Source organism: Phalangium opilio, unplaced genomic scaffold (genome assembly GCF_054372755.1).
Source record: "Phalangium opilio isolate 3A_F unplaced genomic scaffold, DU_Popi_V2 ptg000075l_1, whole genome shotgun sequence".
Taxonomy (NCBI): domain Eukaryota; kingdom Metazoa; phylum Arthropoda; class Arachnida; order Opiliones; family Phalangiidae; genus Phalangium; species Phalangium opilio.
The window spans coordinates 1,066,873-1,092,057 of NW_028324184.1; the positions used below are offsets into that span (position 1 = coordinate 1,066,873).

The window sequence follows — 25,185 nt, forward strand, 5'->3', positions numbered from 1 at the left end:
ATACGCGCGCAGGCCACGCGGAATAAACCGACGACAGATTTAATCTACCGCGCCAATGAGGGAACCTTTAGTCAGCGCCACCTACAATTATAAATATTGTTAAAAAATTTTAAATTAAATAAATTCAAAGAACATATAAATAATTAAAGAAATTTTTATTATAAAATTGCTTCGGTCAATTTTATTAGTTATATAAACTGACTGTCAGGCACATATTGGCACAGTCTGTATTTTTCTTTTTAATCATAAATATTTTCAAATTACACTTTTATTAATTAATAAATCCTTTAAAACAAAATATATATATTTAATCAACAAAATCTATAATGTAATTTAACTATAAATATATATATTGAGTATAGAAGTCCCCTAAACTTCTTATCTTTGGGAAAAGCAAAAAAAAAAAAAAAATGACTGCAAATTAAAGAGATTGATTACATAGAGAGATCTTACAATAATTCCATTCTAAACCAACTCGAACCTAATTAATTTAATTTAATATAAATTAAATTAATGTTCCAAAACTCTAATGGAAATAAAACCCAACACGATCATATTTTAGAACAACATAAAATAAAATTTTTTGCGTTATTTAATTTTGTATGACTACCGACTCCGAGTTGTTATTAATTTTGTCAAGAGTTAATTACGATCTTAATTAATTTAATTTCTTTTAAATTTCATCATCACTGCTACTAAAAAGGGCTGATTCTTCTTCTAGTTTCTTTTTCCTGCGACCAAAATTAATTATTTCAAATAAACAATTAAGAATTAAGAATTTTCCAATATATTACCTCATTTGTATTCTTTCGCATTTGGGACAATGGTTAGGTATATAACATTCTTTATGGAAGCAGGTTCTACATTCTAAATATATAATCATTAATTTAATTTAATAAAATTAAATTAATCTCGGCGCGGCGTTTAATAATAATACCTTTGCACTGAATAACTTTATTCAACTGGAACGGAAAAATAATTTTGTTTGAATTCCGGCACATCTCGCAAATGAAACCCTGTAGACTACACGAATGGCAATTTAAGACATGTTTGGCGCAGTTAATAGTTAATTTTTGTAGTTCTTCCGCCATTCGGCCACTTTTAATCTGAATTAAATCTTGCATGGAATAGATATCCGGCTCAGTTATCCAATGACACGGAAGACTATCGAGATCTTTCCTTAATCTAAGAACAAATATTCCGTGATTAAATTAAAGAATTCCGCTTAATTCTTTCCTCATTTGTTCAGGGGTGTGCGAGTACTCGTTAAGTTCGATAACAACACTTTGAGATACTCGAGAAAGATTCGAGTAGCTTTTTAACATCTTAAATACTCGACAAATACTCGAGTCCGAGGCTTACAACTATAGCAGACGATGAGTTCATGAGCATTTATTTTGAAAATCACCTGTTCAATGTTTAATTGATCACTAGCAATCTTTTTGTACTAGTTCGATATTAGATAATTGAACATCTTCGTTCGTTATTTTCAAGAAATTTACAAAATTGCTACACGACAAGTCAATATTTGAGACTCGATAATTACTCGAAAGAACCAAAATTTGACCTATCTAAATACTCGATACTCGAAAGAGTTTTTGATACTCGGCTCGATACTCGATAAGAAATTAGTTTCGATACTCGGACTCGGCTCGAAACCGAAAAAACGGGACTCGCACACCACTGCATTTGTTACCCTTCAGAATTCTTGCAAGATCGAATATAATTTTTCAAGGAAGATAGCTGCAATCTGCTTTGTCTGACTAAGTTAAGCTGCCGCGATTTTTTAAATAAATCCTTATTAATAGCCGATATATTGAATAAAGGATCGGCATCCATTCTTTCCAATAAATCGCGCGAAAAATTTGATACTGGAAAACGCCTAAAATCCCATCGATGTAGAACGTAACCAGGAATAATTGCCGTACTATCACTATGACAACAATGGCAAAAATATTTCCCTAAATATTTGCAGAAACGAATTTTGTGAATGTAACCTAAAGAGGATTAAATAAAATAAAATAAAATTAAATTATACATTTTGATTTTTTGATGTAAAAACTAATTTTCATCATTAACCTTTCTGAATTCTCATGCCACATCCTGCACATCGATATTTCTGTTTCGCTACAATTAATTTACGACTACGGAATGAAAATCTTCATTAAATTAACTGGAGAATTAATTAATTAATATTAATCGCAATTTAATCTCGTACCTAGACTCAGGATGAATACTAAATATAATTTGAGCTCTAGGAGGAGCCCAATCTTGAGTTCCACGTAGTCTAGTCTAAAATTTACATTTCCCCATTACAATATGGCCCAAACTGAGTCCTTAAACTCAATTAAACTAAACTTTACCCTGTGTGGATTAACTTCTTCATCTACATCATCGGGGGAAATTGGCCAAGAATCGGGTAAGGGAAGTAAACGTTGAGGGGCATCCTGCTCCGATACTAACCACTCCAAATCAGAAGCTTTTGGTAGTTGTTTCTCTGTAAATTTTTTTAGCAAACAAAGGGCTACTATTTCGGCTGAAACTGGAACTTGAGGAGGTTCGGGAGTCGCTAAAACCCTTTAATTTAATTAAACATTTAAATTATAAAATGATTGCGACGAAAGAAAAAAACGCACGGAGAATACCTTGAAACCATGACATAATCATTATCATGGCTATGAGACCTAAATCGTTTTACATCAGCGTCTAAAAAGATTAAATGACTAAAACTAAAGCCGTAATTAAAAAAATTAAACTAATTACGATTATATTACTACCAGAGTAAAGGGAAGCCATAGATAATGATAAACCTTTTTCTTGAATAGAATTCAAGGTTGATGTATTACTACACGTAGCTGCTTTAAGACATTCAATTAAAATTAAAATTAACTTAAAAAAAGTATTAAGACTTAATTAAGGTGGAATTCATAAACGTCGGACGCAACGCAATTTAGTACAGGCGAAGGCAGGGCGTCGTGCGCAAAAGGCAGACGTTTGCGTACGACGTCCTACCTTCGCCTTTACTGAATTGCGTTGCGTTCGACGTTTATGAATTCCACCATTAGAACCTTACTAGATAACTCTAATTCGTCAATATCATCAGTTCCTGAACTAGAATCTACAAATAATTATATTTAATCGTGTTTATTTTAACTACGAAGCCACGATTTTAATCTTACAATAGGAATGTTCCGAGCTTTGAGGTGATGATGCGCTTTGACTAGTAGTTGCTAATAATTGATACGAATTAATCTATCATAATTACGTTAATTACCATAATTAACTTACTACCAGTATCAGTACGACCATCACTAAGTAGATTCAGATTTTTTTGAATTGACTTCTATAAAAGTAATTTTGATTAAATTCTCTAATCTACACATAGTTTTGTAACGGGCTCCCGTTGGTCTAGGGGTATGATACTCGCTTTGGATGCGAGTGGTACCGGGTTCAAATCCCGGACGGGCCCCCAGTGATCGGCCAATCCCGGCTCTCGAGCAGACGACAGGTCTACCGTTTAGCTTCCTGGGCCGTCTAGCGGGGATCCCTGGTATCGATTATGTCGCTCCCCCTAGTGGTGAACTCTTGTAACGGGCTCCCCGTTACAGTTTTCGGACAAGGCTAGGAGGATTGATACCATTTACATACACCAGGAGATCTGGCTACTTGGTAGACAAATTGAGGTACAAAGTAGCTTCACCTCCTGCATTGTAAATGCATTATCAATACTCCTAGTGTGTAAAACTCGCCTCCCTTTGCCTCTGCCTTTCTCTTCTACGTAACCTAATACGTTGTTTCAAATGGCAAATTTCCTCATCACTTTCATCTTCATTTTCTTCATCAGCTCTTCTTAATAATTGATTACATTTAATTTGTTCTACAGCCGCTATGAGAGCTTCCGAGATATAAAAATGCGCATTTTCTTTGTCAAGTTCAGCGCAAGTATGGAAGTCTTCGGATGATAAGAAACTAGTTAAACTTTGTCCTTTATGAGGTTGAGGGAAAAAGCATTCAGTTTGAGGCACAATGGAACAACATCCATCCTCTAACAAACTCCTCCTCCTAAATTTATCCTGGATATTGTTTTGAGTAGCTACTACGCTAATTTCTCTCCCGGGTAAAGGTTTCAGAACATCTTTTGAACCATTTTGATGAACTCTACATGATAATTCGCTATTTAAAACTGAAACTGGAACATCAGATCTCGACCTTATATGACGTATAATCTTTTTAGGTTTTACAGTCTCGACTAAAGAACTATCACAAACATCGGCACTTTGAGTAGCTATTGTACTTTCAACATGATGCTTAGTATTTGATGCAAAATCTTTAAAATTTTCTGGGATAACTATTTTTTCTTTATCACAAGATGGGATAGACGGTTCACTATGAGAACGTCTTAATCCGGGAGTAAGTTTCTGGTCATCATTTTGGGAATTTTCTTGGTGTAAACGTAACTTCTTGGACCAATCATCATGGGAGACTTTAGTATAAATTCCCAAAGCATCGGGAGAAGATGAAATTGTGCTAGAACTATCTTCTAAAGATTTATGTCTAACATTTCGTCTTAAACAACTTCTTCTCTGTAATTTTTGTTTTGAAGAATCCTCCGTCATTAAAGAAGCGACACTAACAGTCATTTCCCCTTCTTGCTGCATCTTGTTATCATTCCAATTACACTCATTCCAACGTTCTACGTTTTCTCTAGGCTTAACTTGCCTAAAACCTGAATGAGAGTATAAAATTTTCATTAATTTACCCCCCTCTTTAGTCCTGATACGCTAAACTATCATCCTCCCACACATTATACATAACCTACCTGAGGATTGTGGTGGAATGTGACAATTGTCAACAAACCCAATAACAAAAACGGATTGAATCCAGTCTAAATTTAAAAACTCACACATTTAGGCTACTTTCATAGCTTATACACTCGAACTATTTAGCAAATTTTAAGCAATTAAATTCCAAAAACTCGAAATTAACAAACATTTGGCAGTCGCCCGTCAGCCCGTCACTACTGACTGCGCCCCTATATTTAGCCAAGGCTTAAGTCATGAAATATAACTAACCTTAGAAGTTAAAACCATGGAGAACTCTTAACGCGGACTATCTTTAGATTACCCATACCCCATGATGTTAGAACAACACAATTGGAATGTAAGAACAATATACTTAACTGTTTGGATTCTTATCTTCCGAAGATACTTTGGAACTATAGAAACATGAAACGTTCCGCCGCCGCCGCCAGACTAAAGTAATGACGCGAGTGGTTGACCTTTGACACGACACCTGTCATTATCTGTCGTCTGCTTTCCCAATTTTCATGAATCTACAGATTACAGTTTCTTCGCTACAATGAATCCTTTAACGTGAGATTAACGATTTAATTAACTAAAATTAAAATTTTTATAACCTTTTTTTTCTAATTTTAGAAATGTTAAAAATATCACAAAACTTAATGAACGTGAAATTGCATTGGGTACCAAAGGAACATGGCATGATCAGGTTAGGCTTTCTAATAGGGACTTGGCAGCCCTCTGCCTTCGACTGTATTAAGCTCTGTGGGGAAATAACATGGGGTGCCATTAGTCTATTATCGTATTAGAAACTTGAACTTATTTTAATTATAAATTATTTTCAGTACAAAGATAGCGCGTGGATTTTTATTGGCGGGCTTCCTTATGACTTAACAGAAGGTGATATCATCTGCGTCTTTTCACAATTTGGTGAAATTGTCAATGTAAACTTAATCAGGGACAAAAAGAGTGGAAAATCAAAAGGATTTTGTTTCCTTTGTTACGAAAATCAGAAGAGCACTGTTCTAGCTGTTGACAACTTAAATGGAATTAAGGTAGACTCTAGTTATACCAGAAGTGAGATGAGACTAGAAGTGAAGGGCTCTAGCATTGGTAATAGATCCTGGCATTAGTGAACAAATTTGAGGATTTTACTCCGCTTCAATCGCGCCTACGCTAGACTGAGAAAAAAATTGGTCGAGTTCCAAAAACTTTCTTACCCCCTTCCCCTCAACCTAAAGCGGCCGAACACAAACGCGGCTCCTTGAATCTAGTTCGGCCGTCTACCACCGTGAGCGTCTCACGTTTTGGAGGGAAAATTCAGAAACCGCTACTAGAGGGCCAACCGTTGGTGTCTTATCAAGAATATTCACTTTCGCCAAGTGAATTAAGAATTTGGTTAGCTCAGTACTTCTAGTCTCATCTCACTTCTGGTTATACTTAAAATTATTTATTCACTTCCACTGAACAAAACCACCATATAATTTGAAGATACTCGGAAGAATTATCAGAGTTGATCATGTTTCTAATTACAAACCCCCCAAAGAAAGAGAGGATGATGATGAAATAACAAAGGCATTGTATCAGGAAGGTTGCGCGCCTAAAGTTCCTCAAGAGATAGAATCCGAAATTGAAGAAAAACCGGCAAAGAAATCTAAGAAAAAGAAAGACAAGGAAAAGAAAAAGAAGAAAAAAGACCGGAAAAAGAATAAGAAACAAAAGGAATCATCAAGTAGTTCTGATTCGGATGATAATACTACTTCTTCTTCCGAAGATGAAAAAGCCCAAAAAGTTGATGTTAAAGTTAAACTAGAAAAACACGACCCCGCTTATGACAAATACGATGCCCAAAGTAATGATAATGGACAGAGAAATAGAATTATTGGACCAGTTAGAGCCTCTACAAGTATTAGAAATGGGAATGTACTTGAAAACAGAGCAAATTCAACGGAGAGGTCATCATTAGACAGAAGAAATACAGATCCAAGAGATGAATTAAGAGATAGAAGATATAATGAAAATAGAAGACAGAATTCTAGGGACAGATCTTTTGATAGAAGACAAGATGGATCCAGAGAGAGAAGAAATGAAAGATACTCGGATAGAAAGGACCCCAGAGATGAAAGAAGTAGAATGGACTCATTGGAGAAGAAAAACTTTACTTCTAGGGATAGATTGCAGCGACAAAATTCCAACTACAGACCACCTCAAAGTTACGGGGATAGAAACAGATATTCTAGGGATAGATCAAGATCTAGAGAAAGAGGGCGAGAATTTAATAAAGGGAGAGGAAATTTTAAAGATAGAATGAATGATAGAAAAAGATAAAGACGAAATAAAAATAAATTTTGATAATAAAAAAAACTTAAGTCTGTCCTTATTTTCAAATTATCCCGCCTTTTATAGTTAAAAGGAGTAGCAGCTCATCAAATACAAACAAAAACGGATGTGGAACGTAGCAAATTCCGTATCCATTCTCGCATACTTATTGAGAAACTTAGTCTGCTTAAATTTTGACTCCACCCACAAATTCTGTATAGAGTGCTGTCAGAACCGCCGGTGTGACGTCACCCATGCTGTTTTCCCATAAAGAAAAAACGGTAACTGTCATGGCCGCCCATTGCTAAAGGCAGACTCGTGACGTTTAACCTTGGATCTGACGTCACAACTGACAGCACTCTATATAGCTACTTCTAGAGATCGAATTTGTGGGTGGAGTCAAAATATAAGCAGACGAAGTTTCTCAATAAATACGACGTTCTTGATATACATAAATCCGTTTTTGATACGAATAATAATATTATTTCTTATAGTTTTGAGCTAGGCCTACTTCTAACTTAATTAAACTTTACGATTGTTTCAAGCGTAATTAATTAATTAGCGTATAAGAAAATTAGAGAGAACGAAAGGAAAGAGCCGAATCCCACCTTACCCACTGCTTAGATAAAAATAAAAGCAGTTTCCTTTTCCGCTTGTCTTTCTACTTATAAATATATTCTCTATGATAAGGCGCGTAGCCACGCCAGTCGCCACCTAGTGACGAATTTAATCATTAAAAAGGGGTGGTCTGTCTGAGTTCTCTTTGTTGTTATTGTGACTATTGTCGCTACTTTAGTTATTTTAACTTATTTATGGTTTACTGTCAAGCAAAGTAAGTTTATTATCATAATTAAAATTTAATCTTCAAGTATGGGGAAATAATATTTTAACCCCGTAAATAAAAAGGTTAAAAAAAAATACTATTTGATCAACTATTGTAATTGTAAATATATGTTTTGCGATGATATCTTGGCCAAATAATTATCTACAAACACGCTAGCTAAGTTGCACTATGATTATAATCTGCTCTTTATCAAAAAAAAAAAAAAAATTAAACCCGTCTTGCGAAATAAAAAGTATAAATATAGTTATGTACTTATAACACTTTTGGAATAATACAGAAATAGATGTTAAAAAATTGCCCTTAATGGTGCAACTTTTGATTGATTGGAGGGTCTAAATTCTAATTAACTATTAAAAAATGCAGTGGAAGTTTAAGGAGCAACATACTTTAGGTGGGTGGTACTGTTTTAAAGGTTATTCGTCTAATTATAATTAATGTTAATTATTTTTTTTTATTTATTATAGAGGAACGTATAGCGGAATCAAAAAATATAAAGCATAAATACCCTGACAGAATACCTGTAAGTTTGTAATAAATTATTTATTAAATAAACTTATACCAGAAGTATATAATACTTCTCTTCGAGAGAAGTGTACAAGCACAAAGCTGGGTAAGCGTAACGTCACTCTTCCCAACATCCCTTAACATTTAGAGCAAGGTTACTAAACCGAATCACATACACGATAAATAGTTCCCTCATCATTACTCTATTAGCGTTTAAATATTTGGCAAGACGCATGCATGCGCTTGTGGATTGTTGTCCCACGTCAAGACAATCAAGGTTTGTGGGATGATTGCTGGGGATTTAGTGCCAAACAACTATAGAATTCACCTTACGGTGCGATGCCCATTTGAACTTAGTTTGATGAGCGGGAAAGCAAACTAAAAGGGCTCCTTCGCCTGGGAAGAATGACGTTACATAACTAAAGCATTAGGAGGATACAGAGTGTCATCCTTCTTCTATTATCCCCTTCTGATTGTACCGAACGTTCTAAAGGTAATAGTTGAAAAAGCTCCTAGAACTTCAATCCCCGCTATTGATAAACAAAAGTTCCTAGTCCCTTGCGATATTTCCGTGGCGCAATTTATGTGGATTATAAGGAAACGAATTCATTTGGCGCCTGAAAAAGCTATCTTCCTTTTTATTGGACGAATGTTACCCCAATCCAGGTATATAGGTAAAAAATAATGACGTAAATAAGTCGTTTAATTAATGTTTAACACTATTTAGCGCTTTCATGGGTGATATTTATCGCCAAAATGTTGATGAAGATGGATTCTTGTACATAGTTTATAGCGGGGAAAATACTTTTGGTTAGGCCTAAAATATTAGTACTACTTTTTTGCGCCTTGGCCTTAAGGTTTTATTTAATTTCAAATGTTGTAATCGTAAGTTAAAAAAAAAACAAAATGCCAAATCATCTTATCGTCTCCAAAGAAAATTTTTGTAGTAACATTTTACAATGTAAATTAAAAATATTTTAAATTTTATTTGTGGTTTTTTTTTTATTCATTTTTAAATTGGTTTAATTCAATTGGTTTTTCACACCAATGAAATGATTTCTTAAATAATTTGGATACACTTTGGTAATCCGTGCAAGATTCCTTAATTTCAGCGTAAGTTTGCTGGTTTCTAAATATACACCATTACAATCTTAATGGGCTTACTATAGAGTGCTGTCAGAAGCGCCGGTGTGACGTCACCCATGCTGTTTTCCCATAAAGCAAAAACGGTAACTGTCATGGCCGCCCATTGCTAAAGGCAGACTCGTGACGTTTAACCTTGGATCTGACGTCACAACTGACAGCACTCTATTGTTCATTAGAAAAAATACTAATTAAAAAAATATCTTACCCATAATCAAGGTTGAGAAGCTTGCAGAGTTCAAGGTGTTCTTTCAAGAAACTTGCCTTGCAAACTGTTAATCTTTAAACAAAAATTTAATTCGTTTAATTTTGAGTTGACCCTTTAACCCCGTTCAAATTTAACTTCCTAAAGTTTCCCCGTATCACGTGGTTTGTTTTTTTTTGGGGGGGGGGGGGGGTCACCCATAAAGAGAACCGCTTTTTGGGCTTTCGCCAGTTTCTGGCTCTTTCTAGGGGGTCACCCATAAAGAGAACCGCTTTTTGGTGCCAGTTTCTGGCTCGTTCCAGGGGGTCACCCATAAAGAGAACCGCTTTTTGGTGCCAGTTTCTGTCTCGTTCCAGGGGGTCACCCATAAAGAGAACCGCTTTTTGGCGCCAGTTTCTGGCTCGTTCCAGAATCCAGGGGGTCACCCATAAAGAGAACCGCTTTTTGGCGCCAGTTTCTGGCTCCTTCCAGGGGGTCATCCATAAAGATAACGCCTTTGTGGAGGGGGCCCGACCATAAAGAAAACTTTGGACGCTTGGTTCTAGGGAAAATCTTCAACTTCCTTCATGGACTGCGTTTTTATTACCTAGAAGTTGGCTTATCCACGTTTTTAAGCGTAACTCCTTGTTTTCGTCCTTCTACACAAACTTCCAATGATTTATTCCTGACGTTACACCAGATAATTGCTACGGAAAAACCTAATTAAAAACTTTGCTACTGTTTTAAAATGGAGCATTATAGAACTCCCACCTGAACTACACGGAAAAGCTTTATCATCTTGGAGCTTTTCCTTGCTATTTTGAAACGTAATTCCCGATTGCAATAACACTGGATTAGCTTTAATATAACCATGACAAACTTGGCTAGAAATATTTTCAATTCTATCCACGACAGCCCGTTTGAAAGCCGTTTCGTCATAAGGACAAGAACCAATGACTATGCTAGATAGATAGATGGGTTTATCGAGAAATTTTGTAAGTAGGGCGCCTTGAATGCCACAAACGTTCCATCTAGCTATTTTATCACTACATGACATTGATAATGTCGGGTCTCCTCGCCCTGGCTTTGTTCTAGTTACACCAACCACGTGATATTGATCACCGGGAAGCTTGGAGTCGACTGGTTGACCTTCTACCGGCAGACATTTAGCACCAGTTCGGTAAATGTCTGATTCGGTATCCGCTGCCGTTTTTAGGCGTTTACAATTTTCACCATCATCATCTTCAGCTGGTCGCTTTGTACCAGGGAAAATTGTTTTTGGGAAAATTGACGCGTCTCCGCAAGGAGTGTGACTTATGTACAAATGAAATTGTACTCCAGGTTTTACGGTAAACCGATCTTTGAAATCCTTTGATGGAATTAGAATTTCAGATTTGGCGTTATTTAAGACGAGTCGGATCTCATTGTTTATGTATTTAATAAAAGAACGTCGACATAGAATCTCAGCGTGACAGTCGTTTAGAAGGTTTCCACTAACACTTAGCTTTGATTTGCCTAAGCATTTTGTACCAGTAGCGAGGGTAATGACTGTAGGTTCTGTATGAGATTGAAATGGACACGTTTATTCACGCGAATGAAAGATGAAGTGGGGGGAGGGGAGGAAGCCAAGGCTTACCATTTGATTTCCCAGCTGTTGTCACTACAATTCCCGCTAGCAATGTCCATTCCTTAAGGCTAACGGGTTTACCGGTCTTCGGGAGTTTTAAATAGGTTTCCTGACACTTTTTAGCGACAATATTGGCAAACTCTTTATTAAGAGGATCACCTAATTTATGCATGAAGACTGAAACAGTAGTCTGACAGTCCACGACCACGTGCGTTGCAAAACTCGCAATCCGACAAAAAATTTGCGGGTCAAAAAGCTGCCCGGGAAATAAGCATACCTCGACATATCACTTTTACTCGCAATTAAAATTATTTCGTGAAATTAATTACGCCTTATCTTTACTTCTGTGAGATAAAACTATTTTAGAAGTAACTTGAAAATTTTCTACAGTAAATCAGTAAATCACTCCTCAAACTTGTTCCAATTTGAGCAAACATTTGGAAATGTTTATTTCCAGCCTTAGAATCGTCTGCTTGTAGTCTCTATTGTTCTGTTCGGATTTCTTCATCAGAAAGTCGGAAGCGTTGCACGCGTTTTAGAAAGTGGCGTCCTAGAATTTTTAATTAAATTTTATCTGAAATTATCACTTTGAGAATTTTTAAATCAAAATGGATGATGAAGCTGAAACTTACAAACTTTGGCGCATTCGAAAAACCATTATGCAACTTTGCCACGACCGTGGCTATTTGGTAACACAAGACGAGTTGGACCAAACTCTCGACCAGTTCAAACAACAATTTGGCGATAGACCGAGCGAGCGCAAACCCGCCAGAAGCGACCTGACGGGATTAGTAGCTCACAACGATGACCCTACTGACCAAATGTTCGTCTTCTTTCCTGATGAACCAAAAATTGGTATTAAAACCATCAAGACATATTGCCAACGTATGCAAGAAGAGAATATCAGTCGAGCCATTATTGTCGTTCAAGCGGGAATGACACCCTCGGCTAAACAAGCGTTAGTTGATATGGCGCCTAAATATATCTTGGAACATTTCTTAGAATCGGAACTCTTGATTAACATTACCGAGCACGAATTAGTGCCAGAGCATGTGGTCATGACTCCGGAAGAGAAGGCGGAACTTTTAGCTAGATATAAATTGAAAGAAAATCAGTTGATGAGAATTCAGGCTGGAGATCCAGTAGCTCGATATTTTGGTTTAAAACGAGGACAAGTAGTAAAGATTATCAGACCTAGTGAAACAGCTGGTCGATACATTTCTTACCGTTTAGTAGTTTAACTTGTACTTTTCAATTGTAATGTTTTTTTAAATACCTTTTTTCAATAAAGAATACTTTCATAAATGTTGTTACAATAATAGTCTGCTACACGAACTTTCTCATGACGTCACACCTTCCTATCTCTTACCTCGGTCTTGGCGACCATATTGTAAGTTATCAGCTCCCCCCCCCCCCGCCCGTTTCAGTACCGCACTACCGCTCTATAGTAGACTAGCTGTTACCCGCGGCGTCGCTCGCGTGTAACAAGAACTTCCATCAAAGTGATATAAAGAATGGGTAGATTTTACTGATGACTAATACTTTTTAGCACCCTAGGAGCAAAGGCACTCGGCGTTGCCCGTCAGCCCGTCGGGAAGGCTTTTTAAGTTTTTGGCCGCCATTTAAAAAGATGGCAACAAATCGAACCCAAAAGACCATTCAGCCCGTCTATAGGTTAAAGGAAACCAGTGTACTAAATATTTGTGAAACCAGTTGAAACGCACGGATTTTGTTGCATAGAGAAGATTTTTTACATTTCTGGGCGCCATTTTTTAAGATGGCGGCGGATTGGAAAAACCTTTCTTAGTACGCGCCTACTACTTATGAGTAACGTTCCTGCAAATTTTCAGCCTTCTAGGGCAAGCGGTTTGGGCTGGGCGTTGATAATCAGTCAGTCAGTCAGGACTTTGATTTATATAGATATAGATTAGTCAGGCAAAGGGGATCAAACCTAATTAAAAATCGTTAATTGACAAAAAAAAAGGATTTTATTTACACAAGGATTAATACCATTTCCCTGTTCATTTTTGTTTTTAAAAGACAAAAAAAAAACAAAAAAAAACACGAATACAGGAGCAACAAACAATATTTACATATTTTGTTTTTTTTTTTTTCATGTTCATGTTCATTTGTCAATCCGTAACAATTTTAAAAATTCTTTATTGTACAGATACAGAGACACGCGTTGTTTTTGTCCTCTTTTTTATGTTTTTTTATTTGCATATTTGAAGTTTCTCGATTCCGTCTACCGTAATATTGTCTAACTCATTTCTTAATAAAAAATGTCCAAGATAGGTAAAATAATGATGATAATGTCCAACTATTGACACAGTTTAAAAAAAAATGACCTTAACCCGAGTAATACCCTAGTAGTAGTAGTACAGATCAAAAAAAAAAAAAAAATACATTAAAATTAAAACAAGTGTATATCACAATGATTGAGGGGTGATCATGAATTTTCGACAGAAAAAGGGGGAGGGGGGGTTAGGGGGAAGAGATTTACCACTTAAAGCCAAAAAAAAATAATAATAAAAATTTCCATATATAAATATTTTACCTTCAGCGCCACTGTATATATACTCTGGTGTGTATATATATCATAACGTAAAAAAAGTGCCGTACGTTTTTAGTTGCCTTGAATTACTCAACAAAACAAATTAGTTATTATTATTATTATTATTATTAGATAGTTTGGCACTTTTACATTACATTTTCCATTTCAAGAATATGCCGTAAAATTTATACAGTAGCTACCTTGAAAATTTTAACCATAAACTAAGGGAGCCGTATCTTAAGACTCGGTTCCACACATAAACAAAAAAAAGGCACAGATATGTATATAACGGAGGGGGCACTGCACGCAAGGGCTGGGGATGAACTTTCAATTACTTTTGTCGAAACACACGTCTAAACAATCCAAACTTAATCACAATACAATAAAAAGTACGTCCCTGAGCTAGTACCGCATTTTATTATTTGTCATTTTGCGTCACGCTTTTATCTTTTATCGCGTTCATCGTTCATCGGAAGACTATATAAAGTTTTTCAGTGGAGGGAAGTGTTCGATTGATTCGTTTTTAACTTAAGGCCACGTGGTTAAATTATTTTAAGATTTCTTGAGCAAATAGGATTAATTAAATAATTAAATAACCCGAAATAATTCTATCATATCAAACTATTTCGGATTAAAATATAATTTTAAATGATCCGTTGCTTTTTTTTTTGAGCGAAGAAGGGTGGGTTTTGTTAATCCACTTTATTCCCCTTCGCCGGAAGTTAGGCTTAACTCGGGATTCATGGGGGTGAGTAACGGGAAGAAATTGGTCTGTCGTCCGCTACAGTACATATTTTTGGCTTTTGTAGCAGACGACAGACGAATTTCTTCCCGTTACTCACACCCCATGAATCCCGAGCTAAGCCTAACTTCCGGTGAAAGGGAATAAGGTGGATTACTAAGATTACTTGAGTAGCAATTTTAGCAAAATTGTACAAAGTAACTCCCGATTTAATTATGTTAATAATGTGTAAACTACAAACTGCTTGCTCAAATTTGCGGTTATGTTAAATTAAACATATATAATTTAACAGAGCAATTGCAGGGTAGCGAAGAGACGCGGAGCGGCGGCGTTAAGGCTTATTTTTTATCTCCTTAGTTCAACAAATACGCGTAAACCTTTGGCACATAATTGAAAAAAAAAAAAAAATGTCAACAATAAACTCTAGATTGTCAATTCTTCTCTGGATACAAATAGGCCTAACAAAAAAAAAATTTTTTTTCTCGTAACAATAACTAATATTTTGATAGAATAATAACTAACAGTTGTTTTTCTTTTCGTAAAAAGTTAACCGTAATTGTTTTAAAATTTTGAAAAAAAAAAAATAAAAAAAAATATTTTTGCTTCAATCGTAATTAGTGCGAATATTCATTAACAATTTAATTTAATTTAATTTAAGCACCTTAAATTTTGATGTAAATACTTTGAAAAGAAAAACAACCTATAATTAATAGATGCCCTCGGAGCGAGCGAGCTCTTTTTTTTTTTTTAAATGAAACTTTCACGGGTTAAGCGAAAAATAATTTACAACAGCGGCGAAAGTCTATTTTTCTTTTTTCTTTTTTTTTTTGAAACAGGAAAATTAAAATTAAATTCGATTAAAAAAAAAATTATTATTGTTCTGTTTATACTGACGCAATCTGAAGAATAAGCGCGCTCCCTTAAACACAATACACGGTTTAAAGATTAATTTTCCCAACAGTGTAAAAATGGAATGACATACACAGGAGTTGAGATTTGTTTTGTTAATAATAATAATAATAAAACTGCGAGCTATAAAAAAAAAACAGCTAAAATGTCCGTTAAAATAATGAATGTGCAATCAACTATATATATATGTTTGCTATGATAACCTTTTGCAAAAAAAAAAAAAAAAAAAAAAAAAAAAAAAAAACGATTAACACGCACTTTCAGTTTCATAATTTCCCCAGAATTAAAATTAATTACGATTCCTTAATCCTTAATTAGCGTACGTAAATTAATTAAGGATTAATTATTGAGACGCGCGCAAATATTTGTTTGTAAACATGTAAATTGTAAAATGTTTGATCCGTTCATTATAAAATATATAATTTTAAACTTTCTATTCAAACTTACCTCGTAAAAATTGTTTACCAATTCTTTGCAAAACATCAAAATTGGTTAAAAATTCTTACCAGTTTGTTATTTGATTCGTTTTTTTTTTTAAAAAAAGGCACAAGAGATGCCTTTAATCAACTGATTTTTAAAAATATTTTAAATCGTTTAAGGCACTGGAATGAGGAATTAAATATTCTCTCAACAATATTAAAGCTATTGGCTATTTACCTAGTACAAAATGACCACTACGTAGCAGCGTCAATTGTAGAAGTAAATCAGTCAAATGTAATCGGTATTAAAATTTTTCGCGCTGGTTTTACGCTATAACAAATTTTGTAACTTAAATTTCCGACTAAAAACTTGCAATATTGGTTTTGATATATCCCAAAATTGAATTGAATTGAATTAAATTGAACGTCTAAGCCTTGTTTTTTTTAGGTCTAAGTGTCTAAGAAAGTTTTACGAAGTTCTATATAAAAAAATGTGTGGCGTGAAAATTCCCATCCCGTGTAGCTTTAGCTTAAATATTTAAGCAGCATTTACGCGTTTTGTTTGTTTGTTTGTTTGTACATTTATAACCAAGTTAAAACGCTGTCTTTGTTTGAACTTAGCAGAGCTTCAATATCAGGGATTATGTCAGCATTAAGTTCCTCCTAATTTAAAGACGCAACATTTGAAAACAAAAAACAAAAAAAGAAAAACATAAAAACGTGGAAAAAAAAAATAATTGTTGTAATTTTCTTTTTGCAATAATAAAAGTCTCAGATTTTTTCAAACAAAAAATCTAGGGATGCTACCTGTAAACTCGGAACTAAATCGTCAGAATCCATGTTTTCACCTCCTAGATCCAAATTTGAAGTATGGAGGGCGTCAAGACCCAAATCACTCATATGAGGTGATGGATCTGAGGTGATAGAGTTAAAAAGTGGATTTCATTAATAATTTTATTATACAGTAACACTTCTTCGCCCCCCCGAAATCAAATTCCGCCCCGCAACCCCCTTTTTACATATCCGCGAAAGCCCAGCTTATCTACCAAAAGATTTGTTTCCCCCCAATCCAATGCCATCATGGAAACCGGTGGCAGATATGAACCAAACCTTCTTTACGGAACAACATCGGTACATTCCAAACAACTTTCAACAGATATTTTTAATCTATCGCCTGTTAATTTTAAAATTCTTCCATCTTTTAAAATGGCGCCCAGAAAAATTCCTGTCCCTAAATCTTATGTTTATGGTATCAGTAAGGGGCCTCATCTTTTATAATGGAGCCCAGAAAAGTACCCCAGGGTTCATACAACTTTTGGAAAACAACAAATTTCCCTGAGATTTCCAGGTTTTTCCCCATATACTTCCCTGAATTTTCCAGGTTTTTCCCGTATATGAAGTATCCTATGGAGCAAATGTTAACGAAGGAGGAGGGGCAAATGGGACTATAACATACTCAAAGGACATCCCCGTATCTCTAATATAACCAGAGTTATGAACCTCCAAAGTTGGGTGTAATGTTAATCCTACGGAGGGGATTTTTATCAACATTTTGCTTAATTACTCGGCCCCTGTTTGACGCAAATTTCCCTGATTTCCCTGAATTTTACTAAAAATTATAAATTTCCCTGAGGTTTTTGTTAACTATTTATTTCCCTGATTTTTCCAGGTTTTCCCTGTTTTCCAGGTTTGTATGAACCTTGTACCAAAAACGGATTTATGTAAGAAGAACGTTGAACGTAGCAAATTCACTCCCCATCCTCGTATACTTTATTGAGAAACTTCGTCTGCTTATATTTTGACTCCACCCACAAAATCTGTATATAGCTACTTCTAGAGATCGAATTTGTGGGTGGAGTCAAAATATAAGCAGACGAAGTTTCTCAATAAAGTATGCCAGGATGGTACTAGAGGCTAAAGCTACGATCCGACGTTCTTAGTACATAAATCCGTTTTTGCTTGTACCCATAAACATCATACAGATCTGATAAAGAGTCCATAAATTAAAATTTTTACTATCGCAATGGCAGCCCGTGCTATTTCCCCATGGGGTTTAATACAGTCCAAGGTGGAGGGCTGCCCTATATACATTTTACAGCAGAGAAATTTTTACTATTTTGAAGATGGTAAGTTTATCTTAGTCTATTTCAAACTTTAAGTAAGTCAAAAGAAGGTGATAAATGTTACGCTTGTCAAAGAAAGTATAATAATACAAACCATCCATGCTGTCATCCATTCCACTGAGAAAATCTTCGGGGGTATGGGGATGACTACAATTGGGTCCGAGACCGAGGCCACTATCGGCGCTTTCTTGGCGAGAGTGGAAATCGGTACCGCTAAGAAAAGGATCAACACCCGTGGTCGTAGCTGGCGGTAAGTCCGAATTGGACCCGGTGGGTGACGTCGGCATATCCTCGCCTAAAGTTCGACGTAGAGTATCTTCCTACGGTGGTAAGTAACAAAGAAAAGCTTTGAAAACTAAAATCTAACGACAATCAGTAGGGAATAGAGGAAGTATTAATGTTTAAAAGTGTTAATCTTTACCACCACCGTTAAAACCCCTTATCTTTCTGGCAGCGTTAAAAAGTAATTAAACACAGTTTATTTATAAATGAAAAAACCTTTTTTTTTACTTAATGGATATAGTGAATTAAAATACGCGTGTATTACACACACATACATACATACGGAGAAGTTAGAAAAGAAATTTGGTACTAAATAAAAAAATATTACACGAAGAAGAGAGAGAAAGATTTTTACAAAATTTCTGGGTGTTTAATTTCTCTTATTTCTCGATGCTCTGCAACTTGGATGCTTCTCAAAGTTTTAACAGACACGGATGGTACGCGAATGAAGAGGACTAGTACCCCCGTACCCCAACCCAACCCCCCTACACCTTAGTCTAAGCTTATCCCAGGCAGAGTGAGTCTATTGCCAAATTGGCTCTGTTTGGGAAAAGAACCTAACATATACACAGCGTGCGAGAGAAAGTTCAAGAAAATTAAAAAAAAAAGTGTTCCTTCCGTTCTAGGCCTAGGCTTAGGAGAGGGGGGTTGAGGGTAGGGGCCTAATATCTTTCAAGTTCTTTTTACGCAATTCATTTTAAATTAAAAAAATATATGTATATATTCTAATGAGGAGCTAAAAGTTTTGGAGAAGATTTATCGGGGCGCGACACGAAAAGAATAATAAAGATCAGAGTTCCATGGTGTATATTTTGTTGTTTAGATTGGTTCGACCCCTTGTTTACTTCACGGAGATTTAAACTAACTAGGCCTAGAGGTGGCGGCGGCTTGTTCCCATAGTGATTCGCGCGCGCGCTTAATTGACTAACAGAAATTGAATTGGCCATTATCCAAAGAAACTATGGAAAAAAAGAAAACTTGACAGAAGAGGATGGCTTTTGAAAATTTTTAAAAAATATAGAATGAAAAAAAAAAAAAGTACGTGTCGAATTTTTCGCCACTTCCAAATAAATAAAGAAAAAAACCCCTAAAATAATTTTCCATTAACTTTAGATTAAAAGTTCTCGTCAAACTATTAAATCTAAAAATTGGTCAACTTCTCAAATGGAATTGAATTGGCAAATTTCTTACAATTATTTTGTTTTGAAAATACGAATTTCATGCCATGCATCGTATAGAGCTATTTCAGTGGGGGAAAAATTTCGTCTGCAAACGAAAATTGAGCCTGCCTTTGAGTGTAGGGCGGCCATTTTATGAGGGTTTTCTCTATGGGCAAATAGCATTGGTGACGTAGCCATTACCCCCTCTGAAATAGCTCTATATTGAGCGGACAAATTTTGTCTTTTCACATCTCTTTTAAGTACCAGGAGGACGGACTCTCTCAGCCTTGGCTAATTTTTCGTTTAAATGTCAATCTATATCTACGTAAGTCCTGACGCCATCTTGGAAGATGGCAACTAAAAAAATAAACACCTTTTTGACTATAAGTTACGTCCCTTCGTATAATTTCGCAATAGCTGACATTATATTAAGTTGGCGCGCTACTTTCTAATACGCGGCCATTTTTTAAAATGGCGGGGGTTAGTAACTTAGTAAAGCAACTAAAAACTAAATCCATCTCGTCCGCGTTTCGTAAGGGGATTTACACGGGGAGTGTTTTTTTTTAACGCAAAACAAATTTGCGCGTCATAGTAGTTAGGTCATACCACGGTACAATCTCCAAGACGCGGTTCTTTTTTTTTTTTTTTTTTTTTTTTGGTGGATTCGCCGTCAGAAAGGCGACAGTGTTCCCGTGTTTTTTTAAACTCGGTGCTTTGGTACGGTGTTGTAGGGAGGAGGATGCTACACAATACCTGCTTTTAGTGTCCAATAAAAACAAGCCAAGCTTATTTTATAAATAGCCTGCCAACCCAATGATATGGAAAGTTAGTCTTTGCCAAACGAAGAGGGTTCATCTTTCAAACCGTTTGACTACCGTAAGTATTATAAATAAATAAAGGGTCCCCCCTCCCCCCCCTCTTTTTCTTCTTCCCTCGGGAGCCCTTCTACAGAAAGCTACCTGGTTTTCTAAAAATAATTTTTAAAGAGGGAGAGAGAGAGAGAGAGAGGACCCTAGCTAGCGAGATCACCAAGATCTTAATCGCGAAACTATTTCCTTCGCAAAAACCAAACCGACAAAGTTATTTCAAAATACTTTGGAACTAACCAAGCACTCAGAGAAACGAGAGAAATCTTTACGCGGCGCTATACATTATACCATAAGTTTATAAGATACCTTCCTTCCATAAGTATAACACTATACCTATACTTAGTAATGCTACAGACTTACACCTAAGCCTTTGACCATCGCTTTACAAGAATCTATGACCTACGTCACTTCACTTCGTGACAAGCTCTGATTAATCAGTGACCAACTTATGTTGAACATTATCTTATGAACTTATACCGTACACACATACGTATGTTATACATTTAAAGGAGTTAATAGACGCGGTTTTTAAAAACATTTTAAACTAAAAAGAAACTCACATTAAGCATTGGGTTTCCGATGACGGCGTTTTGCTAATGCACAAAGATACAAAATATCTTAGATTAGAGAGCGCAGTTACCACAACGACAACGTAAAAATCGAGGGCACTGTACTAAATATTACGACCGCGTTTGTTTGTTATTTATTTACAATTTGGCGATGGTTACAAACATTTAAAAAGGTTTTTAAAAGAGCGCAAAGCCGTCGGAAAAGTGAATTCTGAGTTTATGTCAAATATTATTTAGGAAACCGAGTATAAATGTTTTCGTAATTAGGCCTAGGATGATTTAAAATTAGATTTCAATCTCGTTCGTTGACTCAGAATTCAATTTATCCCGAACTAGGAACAAAAAATCAGGCCACAACGATATAGACAAAGACGGACACATACCTGTCTTATAATTTCTTGTTGTCTAATTTTTAGCCTTTCTCTTTCCATTTGAAGTCTTTGTAGACGGAGTTTCTGTTGCCGTTGCTGTTGCTGCGAGCTGCTACTATTGCTGGACGAAGAAGACACTAACGAGGACAACAAACTGGACTGGCTTATAACGCTGCCGCCACCGCCACTATTACTAATCTGAACCTAACACGCGACAAAAATGACAACAGAGAAATTATAAGCATCGTCAATTACTTATAGGCAGTAGTCAAGAGCCGCACGGGACAACAAGTACCTGAGTGGAAGAAATTTGCGGGGGCTGTTGATTTTGTTGCATGACAGGTGGTCGTTGTAAATGGATTGCTGCAAATGATAATAATGTTAACTATATCACGGTCGTTGATACGAACGGACGGATCATTTAATTTGAAGTTGGTAAAAAATGGTGGTGGTACTTACGTATTCTCGGATCGAACCAACTGGTCGAGCGATCGATGTGATTAATAAAATAAACTTCTCCAGACGAGGTAGTGGCTTGCTCCCATCCTTCGGGCAAAGGTCCCAAATTTTGGAGGTTAACGACGGAAGACAAGTGATTGGTGCGCCCGACGGATAACCCCAAAGGGGGTCCACCGCCGCCACCGAGAGTCGGGCCACCACCAGTCGAGGAGGAAGAATTGGAGGAGCCTGTAGGCGAAGCGGATAAGCTACTGGCTGACGATGTGCCAAGGCCCGACGAATTCGATCCTCCCGCGCTAATGGAAGTTGCTTGAAGAACAGCGGCTAATTTTTTTCTAGGATCCTCCCATGTTGTCGTTTGCGTTTGGTGACTGTTTCGAATGAAAGAAAGAAAGACGACAACTGATATAGCGCTGCCACGAATTACGCGTCAATTTAAATAGAGGAGGCATTCCGTCAACATCCATAAAAATCTCGGTACTGACAACTATTAATCTAATTAATTTACGATCTCTCCATCCACGACTAGGCCTAGCAAGAAAGACGCCCCCGCAAGAAATCTCAAGACACAAAAGATTAAAATGACATTTTCGTTCTCTTCGGAACTAGAGAAGTAACGAACGGTCTTTCGCTTAACTTCTTTATTTTTCATTTTTGTTTCGAACTTGATTTAAAGCCAATTCTCACTTAATAAAAGACAATCTGATTAAAAACCCTCAATCAATACTAAATTGGATTACGAAATATAAGATGATAAAATAATATTGAGGGATCGCATTCTTGAACTATTAAAACGCATCTATACTAATAAGGAATAAATTTGTAATTTATATCGAGTTGATCTAATTTATGGGTGGTCTTTTTGTTACCAAAAAATCTACCACCAGTAGTAACTCAACTCTTCAAAAACGTTTTCTCACGCTCTCCCGCCACCATTTTATAGCTTTAGCTTTTCAAATAAATAAATAAAAAAAAACTTTTTCCAGGAAAAACTCGGGTTTGCTAAACCTTATTTTCCAACGGATGACCCTTAGTTCCTTGACGTGACCCATAAAGGGGGTCTCCGGAGTACGAGGGTAGTAAAGAAACGCATTGGCCAAAGTACGCCAAACCAGGGTGCCATAAAAAACAGGAGGGGGAAGAACGAACCCCCAACTCCCGGGTACCATTTCACGCCCTCCCAACTTATTTCCAAGAAATTCACAATAAATAACACCGGTAACAGTAAAAATATAAGGCTAGAGAAGAGAGATTTCTCTATAAGACGCGCTTGGCCACGCCTCGTGTGTTTGAAGATTAGCCGACTCCAAGATGGAGATTACAATAGTGAAGGTTATACCCATTTTCTCGCAATTTTCCCATCGTTAATGATTCTAAGATTAAACTAATTTGACTAAAGTTTATTACGGGATAGTTACGCGGTTCATAACGTGACGATGACGCGCGCGAAAGCTCCTATCATTGACGTCACCGTGGCTCAAAAGTTGAGTGAGAGATTACCTCCTAAGTATCCGCCCACATAGGAGATTCATCTTTTATACAATAGAGAAGGCGAGATAAGGATTGCCAATATCTACACTTGTACATAATTTCTCGCTTTTTAAAAATTATCAGATTGAAGATAGATTACGGATTCGACTTTTAATTCAATTCCACAAAAGCAAACTTACAAAGTTACGTATATTTATTCGCCACCAGAGGGCTTGATATCTACGGATAAGCGCTCATTTTTAAGCGCGTAGAAACTGAACACGAAAATATTATATATGAATTCCTTGTAGATGCTGTGAATTTTCTAAATGAAGTTTATATGTGTAGAAATATTTTGAAAGGAACTGAGGAATTTTGAAAGGTGCTCCGTCTTATATATACGAATACGTCTTACTTTTTTCTCTCTCTTCGGTTTAAGTTTTATAACAGAAATAAATTAACTAAAAGTAATGAAAATAAAATTCAATTTTTGAAGTATTTACAAAGCTTTGCCATATAGATGTTCCTGATAAGTTTACATGCATAAATTAAGGGAAATCATGTTTGAGTCGAAAATGTAATTTCTATCTCCTATAAGGGACTCTGTTTTCGAGTTAAGAATGCATCCAGAGTATTTTACGGATGACATCCTTTAATTAAATTTAATTCAGAAACTGATTTAGACAATGATTTCTAATTTAAGGGGGCCATCCTTAAAACACTCTTGAAATTCATAACTCGAAAACAGTAAGAAAAATCACCATTCTTAAATACCAGAGTTTCCAATTAATATATTTCTTGGTCCGCAATGTTGAAGCAACGTATGAAAAAAATATATATGCATATAAAAAACTACGAGAAGGAAATAGTAGGTCGAGGAAAAAGGGATAAGCCTAGAAAGTTCGGGCACAAACCCAAGTAATCTACGAAGCGCGCGAAAAACCACGTTGGACGAAGCAAAGTCGTAAGTAACAAGTTGGAAAATATAGGGGCAAATTGCAAAATAAAATAAAAAATTCACGTGAAAAAAAAAAAACAAAAAAACATTTTCACGTGAAAAACATCGCCAAATAAAATTTAAGACTCGGTTCTTTTGAATGAATGACTACTACACTACTAGCAATGACGTCACTCATTATTCCAGCCTTCCAGGTACGGGTAGCGTTGGCGGAGAGATTAAACAATACGTAATACATCCGGTGAACTAGTATACTAACGGGCAGACCACTAGTTACAATGGCGCACTCGGCCAAGAATACTCCTTTTCAACAACAGGTAGAAAGAAGGAAGTGACGTCATGATTTCGGAGAAAAACACGTCTCTAGTTGATAGGAGGGGAACTAGTTTTTCCATTAATTATACCGCGTTTACTCCCAGTCAATCTCGATTCTAGAGAATTTAAGTTGATTCCGGGTATTTCGCAATTTATATTACGATTAATAAAATAAATGGGGTAAAGATTAGATTAGAATTAAAAAGGATTAAACGGGGTGAAGTGCTTAGGATGTTTTTAATCCAATTTAACAAGCCCATTTTAAAATCAATATTTAAATGTATTCGAATAACATAATTAGTTTTCGAGTTACGATTTGAGTGTTTTAGGGATAACCCCTACTGAAAGACAATGATTTCTAATTAAGGGGTATTTTATAATTCCAGGGCACTGAAAAATGAGGGGGTAGACACTTGAGAACTCAGGTGTACAATATGTCTGAACTGTGAGTTCCAAAGGCTTTGAACTCAATGCTCGCTGAAAACACCTTTACAATTGCTATAATTCCTAGAACACAGGTATTTAAGTATATTTAAAGTTGAAATAAAAGTAAAAATGACGTAAA

The 25,185-nt window shown here is 35.9% G+C and overlaps 6 protein-coding genes across 8 annotated transcripts in view; 3 read left to right on the forward strand and 3 right to left on the reverse strand.

Moving 5' to 3' along the window:
- Positions 1–136: 136 nt before the first annotated feature.
- Positions 137–5,279, reverse strand: Rubicon (run domain Beclin-1-interacting and cysteine-rich domain-containing protein rubicon). Its single transcript, XM_089844257.1, has 15 exons — positions 5,181–5,279; positions 4,820–4,885; positions 3,750–4,726; positions 3,289–3,343; positions 3,180–3,230; positions 3,074–3,118; positions 2,778–2,858; positions 2,646–2,706; positions 2,364–2,577; positions 2,219–2,292; positions 2,080–2,144; positions 1,697–1,997; positions 938–1,185; positions 795–867; positions 137–731 (listed from the first exon to the last, which is right to left on the reverse strand). The coding sequence occupies exons 3-15, from the start codon at positions 4,656–4,658 to the stop codon at positions 674–676; spliced, it is 2,235 nt and encodes a 744-aa protein (XP_089700383.1). The 5' UTR covers positions 4,659–4,726; positions 4,820–4,885; positions 5,181–5,279; the 3' UTR covers positions 137–673.
- Positions 5,231–7,245, forward strand: LOC149658672 (uncharacterized). The gene is made up of 4 exons (XM_089844260.1): positions 5,231–5,372; positions 5,436–5,508; positions 5,645–5,854; positions 6,291–7,245. Exons 1-4 carry the CDS (start codon positions 5,359–5,361, stop codon positions 7,125–7,127), a joined length of 1,134 nt encoding a protein of 377 aa, XP_089700386.1. The 5' UTR covers positions 5,231–5,358; the 3' UTR covers positions 7,128–7,245.
- Positions 7,246–7,820: 575 nt separating this feature from the next.
- LOC149658673 (gamma-aminobutyric acid receptor-associated protein-like 2) lies at positions 7,821–9,454 on the forward strand. 2 transcript variants are annotated; one of them, XM_089844273.1, is made up of 5 exons: positions 7,821–7,950; positions 8,240–8,353; positions 8,427–8,482; positions 8,960–9,132; positions 9,194–9,454. In XM_089844273.1, the coding sequence occupies exons 2-5, from the start codon at positions 8,320–8,322 to the stop codon at positions 9,279–9,281; spliced, it is 351 nt and encodes a 116-aa protein (XP_089700399.1). In that variant the 5' UTR covers positions 7,821–7,950; positions 8,240–8,319; the 3' UTR covers positions 9,282–9,454. The 2 variants fall into 2 exon arrangements, with proteins under 2 accessions (XP_089700399.1, XP_089700400.1); XM_089844274.1 differs by lacking the exon at positions 7,821–7,950 and having other exon boundaries at positions 7,973–8,353.
- On the reverse strand, positions 9,429–11,878 carry Adat1 (Adenosine deaminase, tRNA-specific 1). The gene is made up of 5 exons (XM_089844259.1): positions 11,430–11,878; positions 10,565–11,350; positions 10,401–10,500; positions 9,818–9,889; positions 9,429–9,595 (listed from the first exon to the last, which is right to left on the reverse strand). Exons 1-5 carry the CDS (start codon positions 11,590–11,592, stop codon positions 9,469–9,471), a joined length of 1,248 nt encoding a protein of 415 aa, XP_089700385.1. The 5' UTR covers positions 11,593–11,878; the 3' UTR covers positions 9,429–9,468.
- Positions 11,879–11,905: 27 nt separating this feature from the next.
- On the forward strand, positions 11,906–12,725 carry LOC149658675 (DNA-directed RNA polymerases I, II, and III subunit RPABC1). The gene has a single exon (XM_089844268.1). It carries the CDS (start codon positions 12,029–12,031, stop codon positions 12,659–12,661), a length of 633 nt encoding a protein of 210 aa, XP_089700394.1. The 5' UTR covers positions 11,906–12,028; the 3' UTR covers positions 12,662–12,725.
- A 664-nt stretch (positions 12,726–13,389) lies between these two features.
- The window catches only part of yki (Transcriptional coactivator yki), a 36,775-nt gene continuing 24,979 nt past the window's right edge, over positions 13,390–25,185 (reverse strand). Inside the window, exons 3-9 of one of the 2 annotated variants that reach the window (XM_089844275.1) lie at positions 21,878–22,248; positions 21,714–21,781; positions 21,431–21,622; positions 21,039–21,071; positions 18,262–18,487; positions 16,852–16,958; positions 13,390–16,707 (exon numbers count right to left, since the gene is read on the reverse strand). In XM_089844275.1, the coding sequence (XP_089700401.1) occupies positions 16,627–16,707; positions 16,852–16,958; positions 18,262–18,487; positions 21,039–21,071; positions 21,431–21,622; positions 21,714–21,781; positions 21,878–22,248 (1,078 nt within the window). In that variant the 3' untranslated portion in view covers positions 13,390–16,626. The remainder of the gene's footprint in view (positions 16,708–16,851; positions 16,959–18,261; positions 18,488–21,038; positions 21,072–21,430; positions 21,623–21,713; positions 21,782–21,877; positions 22,249–25,185) is intronic. The other variant, XM_089844276.1, reaches the window with a different exon arrangement.

Excerpts from the sequence above, each read along its gene's own strand:
- LOC149658673 (XM_089844273.1), top strand. The coding sequence starts at position 8,320 with ATGCAGTGGAAGTTTAAGGAGCAACATACTTTAG. Across the intron at positions 8,354-8,426 it reads TAAGGAGCAACATACTTTAG|AGGAACGTATAGCGGAATCA; the intron begins GTGGGTGGTACT and ends TATTTATTATAG. Across the intron at positions 8,483-8,959 it reads AATACCCTGACAGAATACCT|GTAATAGTTGAAAAAGCTCC; the intron begins GTAAGTTTGTAA and ends AACGTTCTAAAG.
- LOC149658672 (XM_089844260.1), top strand. Across the intron at positions 5,509-5,644 it reads AAGGAACATGGCATGATCAG|TACAAAGATAGCGCGTGGAT; the intron begins GTTAGGCTTTCT and ends AATTATTTTCAG. Across the intron at positions 5,855-6,290 it reads ACAACTTAAATGGAATTAAG|ATACTCGGAAGAATTATCAG; the intron begins GTAGACTCTAGT and ends TATAATTTGAAG.
- LOC149658675 (XM_089844268.1), top strand. The coding sequence starts at position 12,029 with ATGGATGATGAAGCTGAAACTTACAAACTTTGGCGCATTCGAAAAACC.
- Rubicon (XM_089844257.1), bottom strand. The coding sequence starts at position 4,658 with ATGCAGCAAGAAGGGGAAATGACTGTTAGTGTCGCTTCTTTAATGACG. Across the intron at positions 2,707-2,777 it reads TATGGCTTCCCTTTACTCTG|ACGCTGATGTAAAACGATTT; the intron begins GTAGTAATATAA and ends TAATCTTTTTAG. Across the intron at positions 2,578-2,645 it reads GATTATGTCATGGTTTCAAG|GGTTTTAGCGACTCCCGAAC; the intron begins GTATTCTCCGTG and ends ATTAAATTAAAG.
- Adat1 (XM_089844259.1), bottom strand. The coding sequence starts at position 11,592 with ATGCATAAATTAGGTGATCCTCTTAATAAAGAGTTTGCCAATATTGTC. Across the intron at positions 11,351-11,429 it reads AACAGCTGGGAAATCAAATG|AACCTACAGTCATTACCCTC; the intron begins GTAAGCCTTGGC and ends AATCTCATACAG. Across the intron at positions 9,890-10,400 it reads GTGGATAAGCCAACTTCTAG|ATTAACAGTTTGCAAGGCAA; the intron begins GTAATAAAAACG and ends TTTTGTTTAAAG.